Source organism: Benincasa hispida, chromosome 4 (genome assembly GCF_027475165.1).
Source record: "Benincasa hispida cultivar pf3 chromosome 4, pf3_genome.v1.1, whole genome shotgun sequence".
Lineage (NCBI taxonomy): Eukaryota > Viridiplantae > Streptophyta > Magnoliopsida > Cucurbitales > Cucurbitaceae > Benincasa > Benincasa hispida.
The window spans coordinates 62112111-62126812 of record NC_143481.1 but is presented as its reverse complement, the minus strand read 5'-3'; the positions used below and the strand labels follow the sequence as shown (position 1 = coordinate 62126812).

At 34.8% G+C, this 14702-nt stretch overlaps 1 protein-coding gene across 3 annotated transcripts; it reads right to left on the bottom strand.

The window, feature by feature from the left end:
• Positions 1-316: 316 nt before the first annotated feature.
• LOC120069537 (putative protein-S-isoprenylcysteine O-methyltransferase) lies at positions 317-4412 on the bottom strand. Of its 3 annotated transcripts, XM_090312997.1 has the most exons (5): positions 4201-4412; positions 3968-4099; positions 3719-3777; positions 1182-1263; positions 317-772 (listed from the first exon to the last, which is right to left on the bottom strand). In XM_090312997.1, exons 3-5 carry the CDS (start codon positions 3728-3730, stop codon positions 480-482), a joined length of 387 nt encoding a protein of 128 aa, XP_090169123.1. In that variant the 5' UTR covers positions 3731-3777; positions 3968-4099; positions 4201-4412; the 3' UTR covers positions 317-479. The 3 variants fall into 3 exon arrangements, 1 of the variants encoding a protein (XP_090169123.1); XR_016529235.1 differs by lacking the exons at positions 317-772; positions 1182-1263 and adding an exon at positions 2873-3127; XR_016529234.1 differs by lacking the exons at positions 317-772; positions 1182-1263 and adding an exon at positions 2873-3113.
• Positions 4413-14702: the final 10290 nt, after the last annotated feature.

Sequence of the window (14702 nt, the reverse complement as noted above, 5' to 3'; positions counted from 1 at the left end):
CGTTTAGGAAACTTGTTGAGTAAGCCAACCATCTATTTCCCAAAAAATGGGTAACTATAATAATTATATTACTTTTATATTAATAAGAGCATATTCGTAAAATTCCTTTCCCATCAATCAAATTTGATATTCAAAAGTTAAAATAATTAACACAATCTTCGGCCCGATCTAGCCCAAGATGGCTCACGAAAAAACAATTCTACAAGATTTCAAAAAGCATGCTATTTTGAAATGTGAAAACTAAAAAAAAAAAAGTTATTTTGGACAATTTTTTCAGTTTTAATCATATATATTTCCTTCATAATGGACAAAAATGTTACAAGTAGATCCAAAGGTTTGACCATAAATGCAATCCCAAAAGTCATCAATCAGAAGCCTTAATATACAACACAATAACTACTCCCACTAAGTTATTACAAATACCTCAAGAGCAGAATCATGACATCTGTTGACGAAGAATCTGAATCATTAGTCCAACTTCACTTCACAAATGGCACTCCAGAAGGCACTTGATTCGCATACTCCTCATACTCATGACCAAAAAACTGTCTCAAGAAGTACTCTTCATATGGAATCCGTTCGGCAAAGAAGTGCCAAACTACAACAGCAAATGCAATGGTTGAAAAGGGATTACAGAGCATGATTTGAGTGCCAACTGCCCACACGAGGAAACCACTGTATCCAGGATGACGAACAAAACTATAGACTCCATGAGTAACTAGCTTGTGATGGTCCTCATGATAGATCTTAATCCGATGAGTAAAACACCGACCTGCAGTTATGATAGCCAGTTTACGGATGATTTCTCCAACTACAACCATTGCGAGGCCTGTCTGACTAACCCACCAGTATTCCTTCAGACTGGGACACAAAATGATTTCAAGAAAGTACTCTAAGAAAGATAAGATCATTGCCAACAGATAGTTTTTGCTAATCAGAAGGGACGTTAGAGTAACATTCGACCTCCCATGAATTCCAACTGCTAAAATATATTCAGAACTGTGGAAGAAGATGATTGCAAACATCATTTGAGACAAATGTCTGCATGCTGTGTAACTGAATATTTCTGTCATGTTTTGTGAACCCAAAGTAAACTACGGCCTCTTGTACCAAAAAAGAATTCGAAATGTATTTGGGTACTGCACTAAAGTTTGCAGGTATTATAGGATCTTAGTTCAGACCTGAAAATGATGCAGAGCCATATAACACCAACACACAGAAATTCTTATGTACAAAACGCTGGAGATCCTTTATGCACAACATCTGGAAAGGAAAAATATGAACAATTAAACCAAGTTTGTATAACTGAATATGAGGGATGAATTTGATAAATCACTGGAAATTTATACACTATGCATTAACTGGTTTTCTTGTAAACGTTTCTGAGTGTCACATACCTGGAAGTTCTTTAAAATGTAGTGAGGGGTAGTAAAAATACGAAAAGAAAATTTTTGCAGCCTCTTGGAAAGATTGTGATAGAAACCAGATAGCTAAAATAGTGTTGAAAGATGAAAAGTATAAGAAGACAATAACTCCCCTCTTGAGTATTCCGACTCAAACTTAACGCCAGTGTATAAATCCCGGCTTTCCTCCCCTCCTCCCATCACTCTATTTACATCCAACTCCTTGCTAATGAACCTTTTAGCTAATTACTAATACTACTTTAATACCTTAATAATATTCCTAACCACCCTAAGACCATTCCTATCAGGTTGGTGGTTAGAGAAATAACCCAGCTCTACCACCAAAAAGTAGATGCCAAAAAATTGAATGAACAAAATTGGAGCAGCATATTTCAGCTACTAGGGAGATATTACAGAAGTTTCCTCACACATGAGAAAAGCATAAACTAGGAGGAGGGCAAGGTATCTATGATAATAAAAGTTCCAAAAAATAGCACATCTATGAAAGAAATAAAAAGTTATGGGAATAAAGAAAATTGCTGATGAAACTAAAATTATGAAAAGGTTAGATAGAGACTATCAAAAATCAAATTCTCAAGTAAGATTTAGTTACAATACAACAAAACCTTTACCTCATAAGAACAACAAAACCTCTACTTATCTCCACAATGGTATGATATTGTTCACTTTGGACATAAGCTCTCATGACTTTGTTTTTGGAACCACTAAAAAAATCTCATACAAACGATAATTATCTTCACTTATACACCCATGATCACTATCTTTCTAACCAATGTGGGACTTCGTTTGCATTCCTAACCATCCTCCCCTCGAACAAAGTACCACTTAGAGCTTCCCCAAAAATAAATCCATCTACTCCCAATTTCAGTCTATACAACACTGTGCATAAGCATAAGTGTCTTACGACTTGAACCTTTACGTAGTGTAGATGATTCAGAATATACTAGAGTAACCCTTGGTTTTGAACTCTATCTCTAACAGCATCTTGTTGGAGTTGATGATTAACCCTTCAGTAAGGGTTAATCTTTCTCCATTGTCAGATCAAATATGTATATGTTGAAAATGGCTCCATCCATGTAAGGGTTAATCTTTCTCAAGCTCCCTCTTCAGCATCACTAATATCCTAGTACTCATGGACATCAACACCAACAAAATCACTAATATCCTAGTACTCATGGACATCAACACCAACAAAATCTAACGGGGGGTCAGTTCATAATATGTATTGGTAAGAAGTTCACACCTGAAGGGCCACCAAACGACATACAAGTAACCATTGCACAATGCGTTACAATTATAAAATTATACATGCTCACTATATGTGACAAGTATATATAAGTTACAACACATTAAACTCATGAATTAACTCATCATATAATGCATACTTGATTTCTAATCATGTTTCTTGAGTCTGCTCAACATTCAAGTTTAATTTTCACAAGACTTACTAAAATTGAATCCTTCAAGACACACTGACCCCTGACCGTACTCAGGATCCCATGGTCCTCAACGGAGCTTATCCTTCAACCCCTAGTCGTACCTAAAGCCTTGAACTGTACATCAACTCTTAAACGTACTCAAGGCCTTCATGTTCCTTACAACAACCAATGTTCACCCTCAGCTGTATCTAAGGCTCGAACAGCTTGTCAACCCTTAACCGCACTCAAGGTCTTGACATTCTCTACAATGCTAGTGTTTGAACTCTGCATTAGCCCTTAATCGAGTAAAAATTTCAATGCTTCTCTAAATCCAACATTGCACGTTTATGAACACAGCCCTCAAACCTCTTTATCACACAATTTCAATAGAATGAATGAGTCCTACAACATACACCTAAATCATGTCTTTATGCCAATAGCCACATAAAAAATTACTATGCTTTCAACATTAAACATATATATGTTCATACAACTCCACCAACATGCTCACATGATAGCATTTTGTTGAGTACATTATAAAACCAACAAAACCACCATCTAGGCATGCCCAACCATATCAAAATGCATCATAGTTTTACATGATAACATAGGTCATAATTATTTATAATAGAAATAATTCACACATCATGCTATATACCTAAGAAGCCCTATTAAATTAATGGAAAGACTCCTGAAATAACAAAATCAAAATTCCAAGATTAGAACATAGCTTGATTCAGAGACTATGATGACTTTAAACCTCAACCCGAACAATCAAATCAAGTCTAAACTACAAACAGAGAGTTATTGACTAAATTACAGCCCCTTAATTTAATTTGAAAGGATTTAAATAGAGCTGTAACACCTAAAACTCACCGAAATAGACATGGGTCCTTGCTGTAAAACGTCCGAATAGTTCCAAAGCTACTCCAAATCTAAAATAAGATCTTCCAAGTATTAGAGACAAATTTAAAGAACCTTAAATTAGTTTGAAAGGGAATTCAGAGTATTCTGCCCGCTAATTCTTACCCAAAATCATTGTGGGTTGGTATTCGAATGCCCTTAGACTTTAAGAAGCGTGTATCTCAAATTTAGAGCCGAAAAAAAAATGGGTAAGAGCCAAACCTTGACGAAAGGGGAAACGCCACTAAAAACTTGTCCAGATCGTATGGTTCACATCAGTTTGTTGCTGCTGTGCGTAAGCACTGCTGGTTCGCAGGTGCAATAGACTTGTTTGCGAGGTTCTCACGTCGTTGCCTGTAGGAATGAGTTTGCACAACAAATGTTGAGTCGCTACACGAGATCGCCGAAATGCAAGAGAAAAGGTTGGAGAGTGCGATGGAGAAGAAGAAACTTACTGAAACCGCTTGTGATTGCAGGCGTTGGCAGGGGAGTGGGTCGTCGCCGCCGATCGTAGTGGTTGTCGCATCGGAGGGATGGATGGGTTTCACGATTTTTAGAGAAAGAAAGAAAGGAGAGGAAGCCATCGGGCTAGGGCTCCTAATCTTTTTCTTCTCTCCTTCTAAAATTTTAAAACAAAGCTAAATTATACAAAATGTGTCATTAAACTTTCTAATTTGTATCAAAAATATTATTTAACATACAAAACTTTTAAAAATATACTTAAATTTTAAAAAAAAAAATTAAAAAACAAAAAACCATTGGTATTTTATTTCAAGAGTACCTCTAAACTTTCAAAAAAATTTAAAAATACATTTAAATTTTTAAAAAAATAAAAAATTACTCTCACTATAAATATATAAACAAAAATAGTTAATATAGCGTTACATAAATATAAACTTTCAAATGTTACATTATAACTCTTAAAAAAAGTTAAAAATATTATCATCATTAATGACCCCATCAACTCTTTCATTTTCTCTCTCTCCTACTATTTTCTCTATTTTCTTCCCTCCCACTCTCACTCTCCTTTAATCTTATGTTTATCTCATTAGAAAAAATTGTACCCTTCAGTTGAGGTATATAAATTATAACCAAAAAAAAATAGAATAATAGAAGTACTAACGGGACCTTGGGACTTATATATTTTGATAAGATTATACATTACTAGTTGTGTGTGTTAATAACCAAATTCGTTCTTTTTGTGTTTTGCAATTTGTAATTCGGGTGAGTTTTAAAAGAAGATTTTTATTCTTGGAGTTTTGTGGGATCTTATTCTTTAACTTGAAGTTATGATTTATATTTTGTTGTGACAAAATTGTGTAAGAATTAGACAAATTAAAGAAAAATGTGAGTATCTATATGAAAAAATAGAGTACTTATATAATTATTTTAAACTTGGGTCTTTTCAAACTCAATAACAGGGGTGTAAATAGGTTGGGTTGGGTTAAGAGTGTTTTTTTGACCAATCCGAACCCGAAAATTCGGGTTAATTGGGTTGGCAACCAAGAAGACCCAAATAAAGTCTTTTAACTCAACCCAAATAGGATTGTTAGGTTATAACTTTTTTTTAAATTAAAAATATGTAAATTTATCAACAACACATAAATAATAACTAAAATCTCTAAAATTCAAATGTTAAATACCAAATATCTATGATATTTATTAAAAAGTTTAAACAAAAATAAATATCATAATAATTACAAAAAAAAATATTAAAAATTCATAAATTAATCAATACAAAGTAATCCAATTTTGAATACATACATATATATATATATATATATATATATATATATATATATTCAAAGAAAAAAAATTAAGCCAAATTGCGACCCAACCCAATCTAACAAAAATTGAAAAAATTTAACCCAACCTACCCCTTACATTTTGGGTTGGGTAGCTCGGGTTGTCGGGAAAAGTATTTGAATCATGGCGGAAGCGTGTAATCGCATTCTTTAATTTCTAGAACGAGTTAAAAATACAAATAATAAATAAAATACAAATAATAAATAAAATGTTCAGCAACATCTTTGACGACATAATTTCAACATCCTCCTCTCGAATTGATAGTCTTCTCTTTAAAATCTTCATTTTCTACAAGATCTTACTTGCTCTATAGCAAAGATCCAATTTGTGGAAATCACTCTTGAAAGATGAGAGGGAATAGGCGCCCTTGAAAGAGAATGACTATAGAAATTGTTTTGTAGCCTGTAGAGTGTGGGTTCCATGAGAGCTCCCTAGCCCCTATTTATAGATCTCTAGGCCACTCCTAATCCGAGAATCCCTCTGCAAATATTTTAAATTAAATATTCAATAATATCTAATACAAAATATCTTCTCATTTAATATCTCATATTAAAAAGTTTAAAATATTTAAATCATATTTAAATATTTATCTTTTCCAAATTCTCTTCAATTCAATCCCATTCAAATTAATTAATTAATTATTTGAATATCAAATAAAATAATTCTCTTATTGTATATTTAATTAGAATCTTATTCAAATTAAATAATTTATTTATTTACATAGATCTCATCCAAATGAGTAATTAATTATTTGAGTTATATTCAAATAAATTAATTCTCCATATTATGAAGTTTTAATTTGAATCTCATTCAAATACACTTTATAATAAATCATGTTTTAATTGCACTCTATACAATTAATATTTTCCCTCATAAATTTTGAACTTTTCAAATTTTCTTTCAATATATTTTATCCGTGGTAAGCTAGCAAGGGAACTTTACAGACCTACAAATTATAAGTTTCAATGATCAAAGATTAATCAATTAAGCTCTTTAATTAAATTAACCTTCATTCATTAACTATAGGGAAAATTACTATAAACTCATAGTTGAACATTTATACACTGCATCACAAGTTGTGTTCATGGGTATATTCAATATAAGCAAGTCGATCTTTCACAAGGTGTTCATAATTACAACTGGGTCAAGATGTCTATTTCACCCCTATAGTTATTTCTTTTCTTTAAGTACAACTAATTCTTTTAATGAATAATTTGTTTATGGTCTAACCATAAGCTAAGTCCCACTCGGGCAAGTGAGAAGGCGTGATCCATTGTTTAAGACCACAAACCAACACTTAAGGGAACTACTTATCTGAGGAAGGAGTGAATTTCATCTCTTTGAGAAGTTATGTTCCCATTTCCCCCATTAGTAAAGTCCCCAAAATGGTAGATTTATTGAGTCGGAAACTTGAACCACTTTCACCCGTGCAAAACAAAGAACTAACCACATAGATAGGAGTTTATAAACCACTCAGGATTGAGACCGAGTTGTACATGATCATCCTATGAAAAATTAATACATTTAAAAAGAGAGATTAAATATTTCACATTTCGGTCTTATATGAACTCTTTGTAAAGGATAATCCCGCTCACATGTCTCCAAATGAACAATATGGATCAAACCATTTGTAACAATTACAAAGTAGATCGTATCCATAGTGTCATCACGTTAAGGCAGGATAAGATACCCAATCTTATCCATATACTAGGCCTTTTTATTTCTTGAACATGATCCATATGTATGTCATGACTGCCTGTAATGACCTTAGATTTTTCTTGTTTAATGGATAAATTAATATTGCATAATCAATAATTAAAGGAAAATTGTTGTAAATAGAAAAATCTAAAAAATATGTACACTTTATAGCAAAAAGTTTTAAAAGTGCTTACTTTTAGAACTTTTTGCTATAAAGTGTAAATATTTGTAAATATTTTTTTTTTATATATAGAAAGGCCCCTTAATAAACTAATTAATTACGAGGCTTTACGGCATAAATCCTAACAGTAGGGTCGTTTGAACACCCTACTCAATAAAACTTTAAATAAATTGATCATCATACTAGTAGGAGCATTTTTAAACTTTTTTTTTTCAAGTCTAATAGCATTCATAAAACTTTTAAAATTTCAAAGATATTTAAAATGAGTATTAATGATTTGTATTGATATAGTGACAGTGGAAGTAATTTTTTTTTTTAAAGTTCAAGAGCGTTTTCGAACAAATCACTAATGGTTTCCATTCAAAACTAATGATAAGAGTATTTTTTTAAAACTAATTTTTAAAAGCTTATGTGTATTTTTGAAACTTATGGAAGTTGAAAGTTATTTTTATCAAAAAGTAAAAAGTTCAAGGATATTTTGTATAACTTAGTCGTGGTTTTCTAATGTACCAAACATAATTTATCTTTTCAAAAATTAACAAAATAAAGAGCTTGAAAAATTGGAAAATTTTCTATATTAAATTTCAAAATCTCGAAATTTAAGATTTCAATCGAAAATCTCTTTTTTCAACATTTTAATAAATTTAGATTAAACTGAAATTCTAATTTTCTAAATTAGAATCGATAATTGAGAATCACACTAATTTAGAATTAGTGGACCAAAAAAGATTTAAACCCATAATTTATTAATGTCTCTTATTTAAATTTGGTAAGGAAGGGTTTTACATCCATATAAGAGTGATTGCAACGCTATAAGTGAGTGTTTCTCGACACACCGAGTGTTGATCCCTAGCACCCTACAACATCAACCCATAATACTCTTTTCCTTCATGATCTCCAAAGCATCACGACGCCCAACTACTTTCTTGAAGCAACATTGAGGTGAAGCGTTTTGAAATTGGTCATGGCGGCATTTTTCTTCCTCTTTGACCCAGTTTTTGATTAAAGACTCCAAACATTTCGTTTTGGCATGGTTTCATACAAAAGCCTGACCTACCTCCTAAACGTTGGATGCTTGTAAAGTCATCAAATAAACTTAATACTAGAATGAGCACGAGTCAAGTTGAGATAATACTTTTTAGGTGTTATGAACTTATATATAAAAAAAAAAAAAATACACAAAGGCTAAACTCTATTAAACGTGCTAGGAGGTTTAAACATGAGAAAGATTAAAATTAGAAGGTCTTGGAAAGAAAAGACAAATGGAATTTTATGGTTTTTTAGAACTTCAAAGGTAGGATATGTGGCACTTTATTGAGTAGAGATATGCTCCTAATTAAGGGTTGTTTAAAGAACTGTAGAAAATAACAAGGAATTTAAGTGGGTTTATTGGATTTTTGGTTAAATTAAAGGTCCAGTGGCATTATGGTAATCATGGGCAAATGACAATTTTGTAATTAACCCATCTTCTTTGCGTTTAGGGCTGAAAATCGTGAAACACCTTTAGGAGAAGAAGAGCAACCGACTTGAGCATACACACGCAAGGAGAGAGAGGGTCGACGGTAGTTGGTTTCATCCGGTAGTAGGCGACGTCAGGTGGCTATTCGGCGTGGGTACTCCTCATCCGCAGGTGAATGTCCAATGGGGTTTGAGCGTGGGTGTCCTTGCGGGTGTTCGGTTCGATCTGGGAAGGTGTCTAGGTTTCGGTTCGGCGTGGGTGTCCACCGGTCATCCACAACAAAGTGAGCGTGGTCTGCAGGGGTGCACCGGTCAGAGGCGTTGGCTCCAGTGTGCTAGACTTGGGCTATTTTTCAGCAGGTTTGTTCTTGGTTTCAGAGGTGACGTCGTGTGCGAATCTCTCGGTATCAGTGGGTATCAAAATTACAAATTGGTGGTTATTGTTGATTATCTGTAATTGTAAATTCCTCATTGCTCGTAATAAAATTGATTCAAACTAGTTCTCAAAGTGGATGTAGACCAAATTGGTCGAACCACTATATATCTTGGTGTTCTTTCTTTATGACTTTTATTTATTCTGCCGATTTTTTATGCGTTTTGTTTGGCCATATAAATTCGATTCAAAACTCTCACAAGTTGTATCAGAGCTCCATTCGATTCAAAGAGATTAAATTTTTTGTTGGGATTAATTTGACAGATGGGTTCGTTGTTTACATAACGAACACGGTTCAAAGTTGTTAAATTTGACGGGAAGAGTGATTTCAGGTTATGGAGGAAAAAGATTAGGGCTCTTTTGGTGCAACAAAAAGTAGCCAAATTCTTAGACGAAAATGACCTTCTGCCAACAATTACAGAAGCTGAGAAAAGGGATATGGATGAGATAGCCTATTCGACGATAATTCTATATCTGTCAAATGGACTGCTTAGGCTAGTAGATGAGGCCACTACTATAGCGGTAATTAGAAAGTCTTTACTTGACTAAGTCCTTGCCAAATAAATTATATATAAAAGAGAATTTTTTAGATATAAGATGAACTCTAGTAAAGGCTTAGAAGAGAACTTGGATGAATTCTAGAAGATTATAGTTGATCTCAATAACATCAGTGAGAAGATGTCGGATGAAAATCAAGCGGTTATTCTTCTGAATTTATTGTCTGAATTGTATCAAGAAGTTAAAGCAGCTATTAAATATGGATGGGATTCATTGTACATGGATATAGTATTGGACGCCTTGAGAACTAAAAACCTCGAGATTAAAAAGGAATGCAAGGATGGAGAGTTACTCATGGCCAGAGGCAGAAGTGAGAAAAAGAATGGAAAAGGAAAATAGACGAGATCCAGGTCAAAATCAAAGGAAAAAAATCAGAAAGTGTTTCATATGTCATAAAGAAGAACACTTTCAGAAAAATTGCCCTTTAAATAAGAGCAAGAAAGCATCAAGTAGCAAGCATGTAAAGGAATCTAGTGCAACAAATGTTACTGATGGGTATGATTCAACAGAGGTTTTGATAGTGTCTAGCAGAGATATACAAGATGTTTGGATCATGGATTCAGGGTGCATGTTTCACGTGACTCCTAATCGAGAATTCTTGATTGATTTTTAGGAAAATGATGGGGTATCAGTTTTACTTAGTGATAATGGTGCTTGTGATGTAAAAGGAATTGGGTCAGTTCAAATTGTAACACATGATAGAATGATCAAAATTCTTACAATGTAAGGTATGTTCCAGAACTCAAATTAAATTAATTTCTTTGGGCGAGTTTGATAGAGCAGGTTATTCCTATAAATTTGAGAATGGAGTTCTAAAGGTTATCAAGGGTTCTTTGGTTAAGTTGAAGGGGACCTTGAGGAATGGCCTTTATGTTGGGGTTAATACCCTAAAATCTCGTGTCCTATAGTTTGTAAACAGTTTGTACGAATGCTTGTGTTGTTAATATATGATATTTACTTCACATCTTGTAATTTTGCTCAGTTACTTATTTTATTTGCTTTACCACAAACCATTAAACATAAAATCCCTGGTTATCTGTATGTAACTCAAGCATGTATGTGGTGACATACAAGTGGATCATGTCTTGAGTGGTAACCAAAATGGTCTGTAGTATATGGATATAGGAGGAAAACCTTATCCTAGTAACGCTACTGATAAGGCCCGCTTTGTGGAATGGTCACAAGTGTTGTGACTTGTCACAGATGGTCTGATCCTGATCATTCGTGTTGGGGACATGCGAACGAGGGCGTCCTATACAAAGAGTTTGTATAAGACCTGACCACGAAGTAATAACGTATCGTTATATAACACCATTCATGTGAGACTTCACTTCACTAGGATGACCATAGGTAACATGACCTCAATCCTAAGTGAGTTGGGAACTCCTACCATTGAGGGCGGTCATTTGATTTGTATGGGTGCGAGTGGCCAGGTCGCCGATTCAAACCTACCATTTTAAGGATTCGTCTGTTTTGGGAGCTGGGAACTTAGTTACACAAGATGGAATTCACTTCTTCCTCGAGGCAGGGGTAAGTAGATAGATAACTCCCTTAAAGGCTGATTTTGGGGATTAAACGATGTGGCGCCACACACCTTCTCTTGGCCCGAGAGGTGTTCACACATAGTTGGACTATGTTGTATTATTCATTAGAGGAATTAGTGGTACTTAAGGAGTGAGATGTAACTACAGGGGCATAATGGTAATTTGGTTCAACTGTACTTACGAGAATCTGTGAAGGGTCATCGTACTCATGATTGGTTATATCCGATGGACAGAGAAATATATCTGTGGTAAGAAGAGTTCAGTTGTTGGTCTTTAGTGGAATGCATGACAGTTAACGGATGGTGGATCTCGTGGCTAAAGAGTTTAGTTAGCTATTCATGGACCGTTGGAGCTTCGAGCCACAGGTTCATTAGGTCCCCTGGGTAGCTTGGATAAAGTCGAGAACCAGTATTTGGGTTAATTTAAAATGTTCAAATTGATAAAAGGAAGTTCGATTATATATGATATAATTGGACTGGTTAATTATATATGATATAATTAGCTAAATATAAGAGATACATTATTTTCGAGGAAATTAGATATAAATATGATTTATATCAAGTAGAGGAGAAAATACTATAGTAGATATGTAATATCAAACTATAGGGTAAAAAATATAATATGATTATATTTATGAATTAATTAGTTGATTAATTATATGATAATTAATCCATTTTTCACGTCGGACGTGGGTTAGTGGGGAGTTTCGGTTAATGTAACCGATGAATTAAAATGAAAAAGGTTTTCATTTTGATCGCCCATCGTCAGATCGCCTAAAGAGAATTCGGAAGCGCGCGTTGATGAAAGTAAACGATCGCTTGAGAGTATATGATAGCTCTTCTCTGCCTAAACGATCGTCCACCACGCACTAAACGATCGCATGTTATTTCCTACACGATCGGATAGCTTCTCTAAATGATCGAATAGTGTGCCGATTTTACTAAACAACCGTGTACCTTTTCCTAAACGACCGTTCAGTAAATCCTACACAATCGTGTAGCTCCTCCTAAATGATAAGCATTTCTGCTATGCGATAGCATTTTATTCCCTCCCATTTACTTATCGCCTACACGATTTGTGTTCCTCCTTCCTCTAGCAAATTCACCAAAGCCCACCCTTTGGGTTTTCACTCCGAGAATACCCGGGGCTCTTTAGTAGTGGTGTCTTCCCCGTTGCGGTCGTGAGTTCGCGTTGTTCGTGCTACTGCAGTCGATGTTTCCACTGGGCGTTGGTAGATCTCGTGGTGGTTTTCTGCTGCGTTGGAGTTCCGAAGTGTGAAGACTGTCTTCAACTAGTATGGAACTCTCTCCCTTGTTGTTTATCTTGTTCTCAGCATGTCATTAATTAGAGTTTATTTACATAACTGTATGAGTTGAATGTATAATGTTGTATTTCAATCACGGTGAGATCGGAATGATCCGAACGCGCTTATGGAACTCTTAGATATGAGGTCCTTCACTTTTTATGTTGGAGGGTACTATAGTTTCAGGTAGTGTTATTATTGCATCTGGGAAAGAAATAGATACGTCTATGTTATGGCATAAAAGACTAGCTCATATAAGTGAAAGAGGTCTTCAAGCTCTTTCACAACAAGGTTTGCTTTGAGAAGTTAAAGACATTGAACTCCCATTTTGTGAACATTGCATAATGGGAAAGTCTATCAGAGTAAAGTTTGGGAAAGGGAAGCATTCTACCAAACGAATTTTGGATTATGTTCATTCAGATTTATAAGGTCCTACAAAGGTACCTTCTATGGGAGGTTCGAGATACTTCATGTCGATCATCGATGATTTTTCAAGGACGGTGTGGATGTATCCACTAAAACAGAAGGATGAAGCTTTTGAAAAATTTCTTGAATGGAAAAAGTAGGTTGATAACCAAATAGGCAGAAAGGTAAAGTATCTGAGGATAGACAACGGTTTAGAATTTGTGTAATTTGATAAGTTTTGCAAATTTGAGGGAATTACGAGGCATTTCATTTTTACGTACACTCCACAGCAGAATAGTTTAGCTGAGAGGTTTAACAGAACAATTATGGAGCGTACAAGACGTCTCTTGACAAATGCTTCATTGCCCTTGAAGTTTTGAGGGGAAGCTGCCCAAACAGTCTATTACCTCATTAATAGGAGTCTGTCTTCCGCCTTAAGCCTAAAGACTCCTCAGGAGAGATGGACAGGAAAAGCTCTAAGTTTGGATCATCTCAAAGTGTTTGGATGTTTAGCTTATTCTCATATTAAGGAAGGGAAGCTGAATAAGAGTGCACTGAAATGTATGTTTATTGGCTATCCTCAGGGTGTTAAAGGATATAAACTTTGGTGTTTGGAAGAGGGCAGAAATAAATGTATCATCAGCAAAGATGTGACCTTTAATGAAGCGGAGATGCCATTTTGTGTCAAAGAGCAGCAAAAACAGCAGACCATTGATCAGGTTGTGGCAGAGGTTAGAATTGATTCGAAAGCACGATCATTAGTTAGTTCAGGTGAATCCAGCGATTAGTCATCCAGTTCTGATGGTAGACAGCCTCAACTGCAAAGAACTTTGATTGATGAGGGAGCTTGCAGTGAAGAAAGTTCAAGTAGTAGTGACATACAAAATTATCAGCTTACATGTGTCAGGCCTCAGCGGGTGAGACAGGCTCCTACGAAGTATAGTTATGCTGATGCTTATGCTCTTACTTGTGCAACTGATAGTATTGAAGCGAACCTCTTACTTTTGAGAAGGCAATTGTACCTGATTTGAAGGAACAATGGAAGGATGCTATGGAAGTAGAGTTGTTCTCATTGCAGAAGAATCAGACATGCTCATTGGTTCCAAGGCCTCCTAATCAGAAACTCATTTAGTGAAAATGGAGTTATAAAATCAAGCCAGGTACCAGAGGTGACAGTAAGTTTAGGTGTAAGACTAGACTAGTAGCCAAGGGCTACATTCAGAAGGAGAGAGTTGACTTTCATGAGATTTTCTCTCCAGTGGTGAGGCATTCGTCCATTCGATTAATTTTATCTATTACTATTCACTTTGGTATGTTTGTTGAACAGATGGACGTCACCACAGATTTCCTTCATAGAGAATTCGAGGAAGTGATCTACATGGCTCAACCTAAGGGCTATGAGGTGAAAGGAAAGGAATACATGGTTTATCGTCTTCAAAAGTTTATCTATGAACTGAAGCAATCGCCGGGGCAGTGGTATATCAGGTTTGACACCTTTATTCTGAAGCAGGGGTTTCACAGGAGATGCCTGCATGTACTGGAAACTATCTTAGAATGGTACATATATTTAT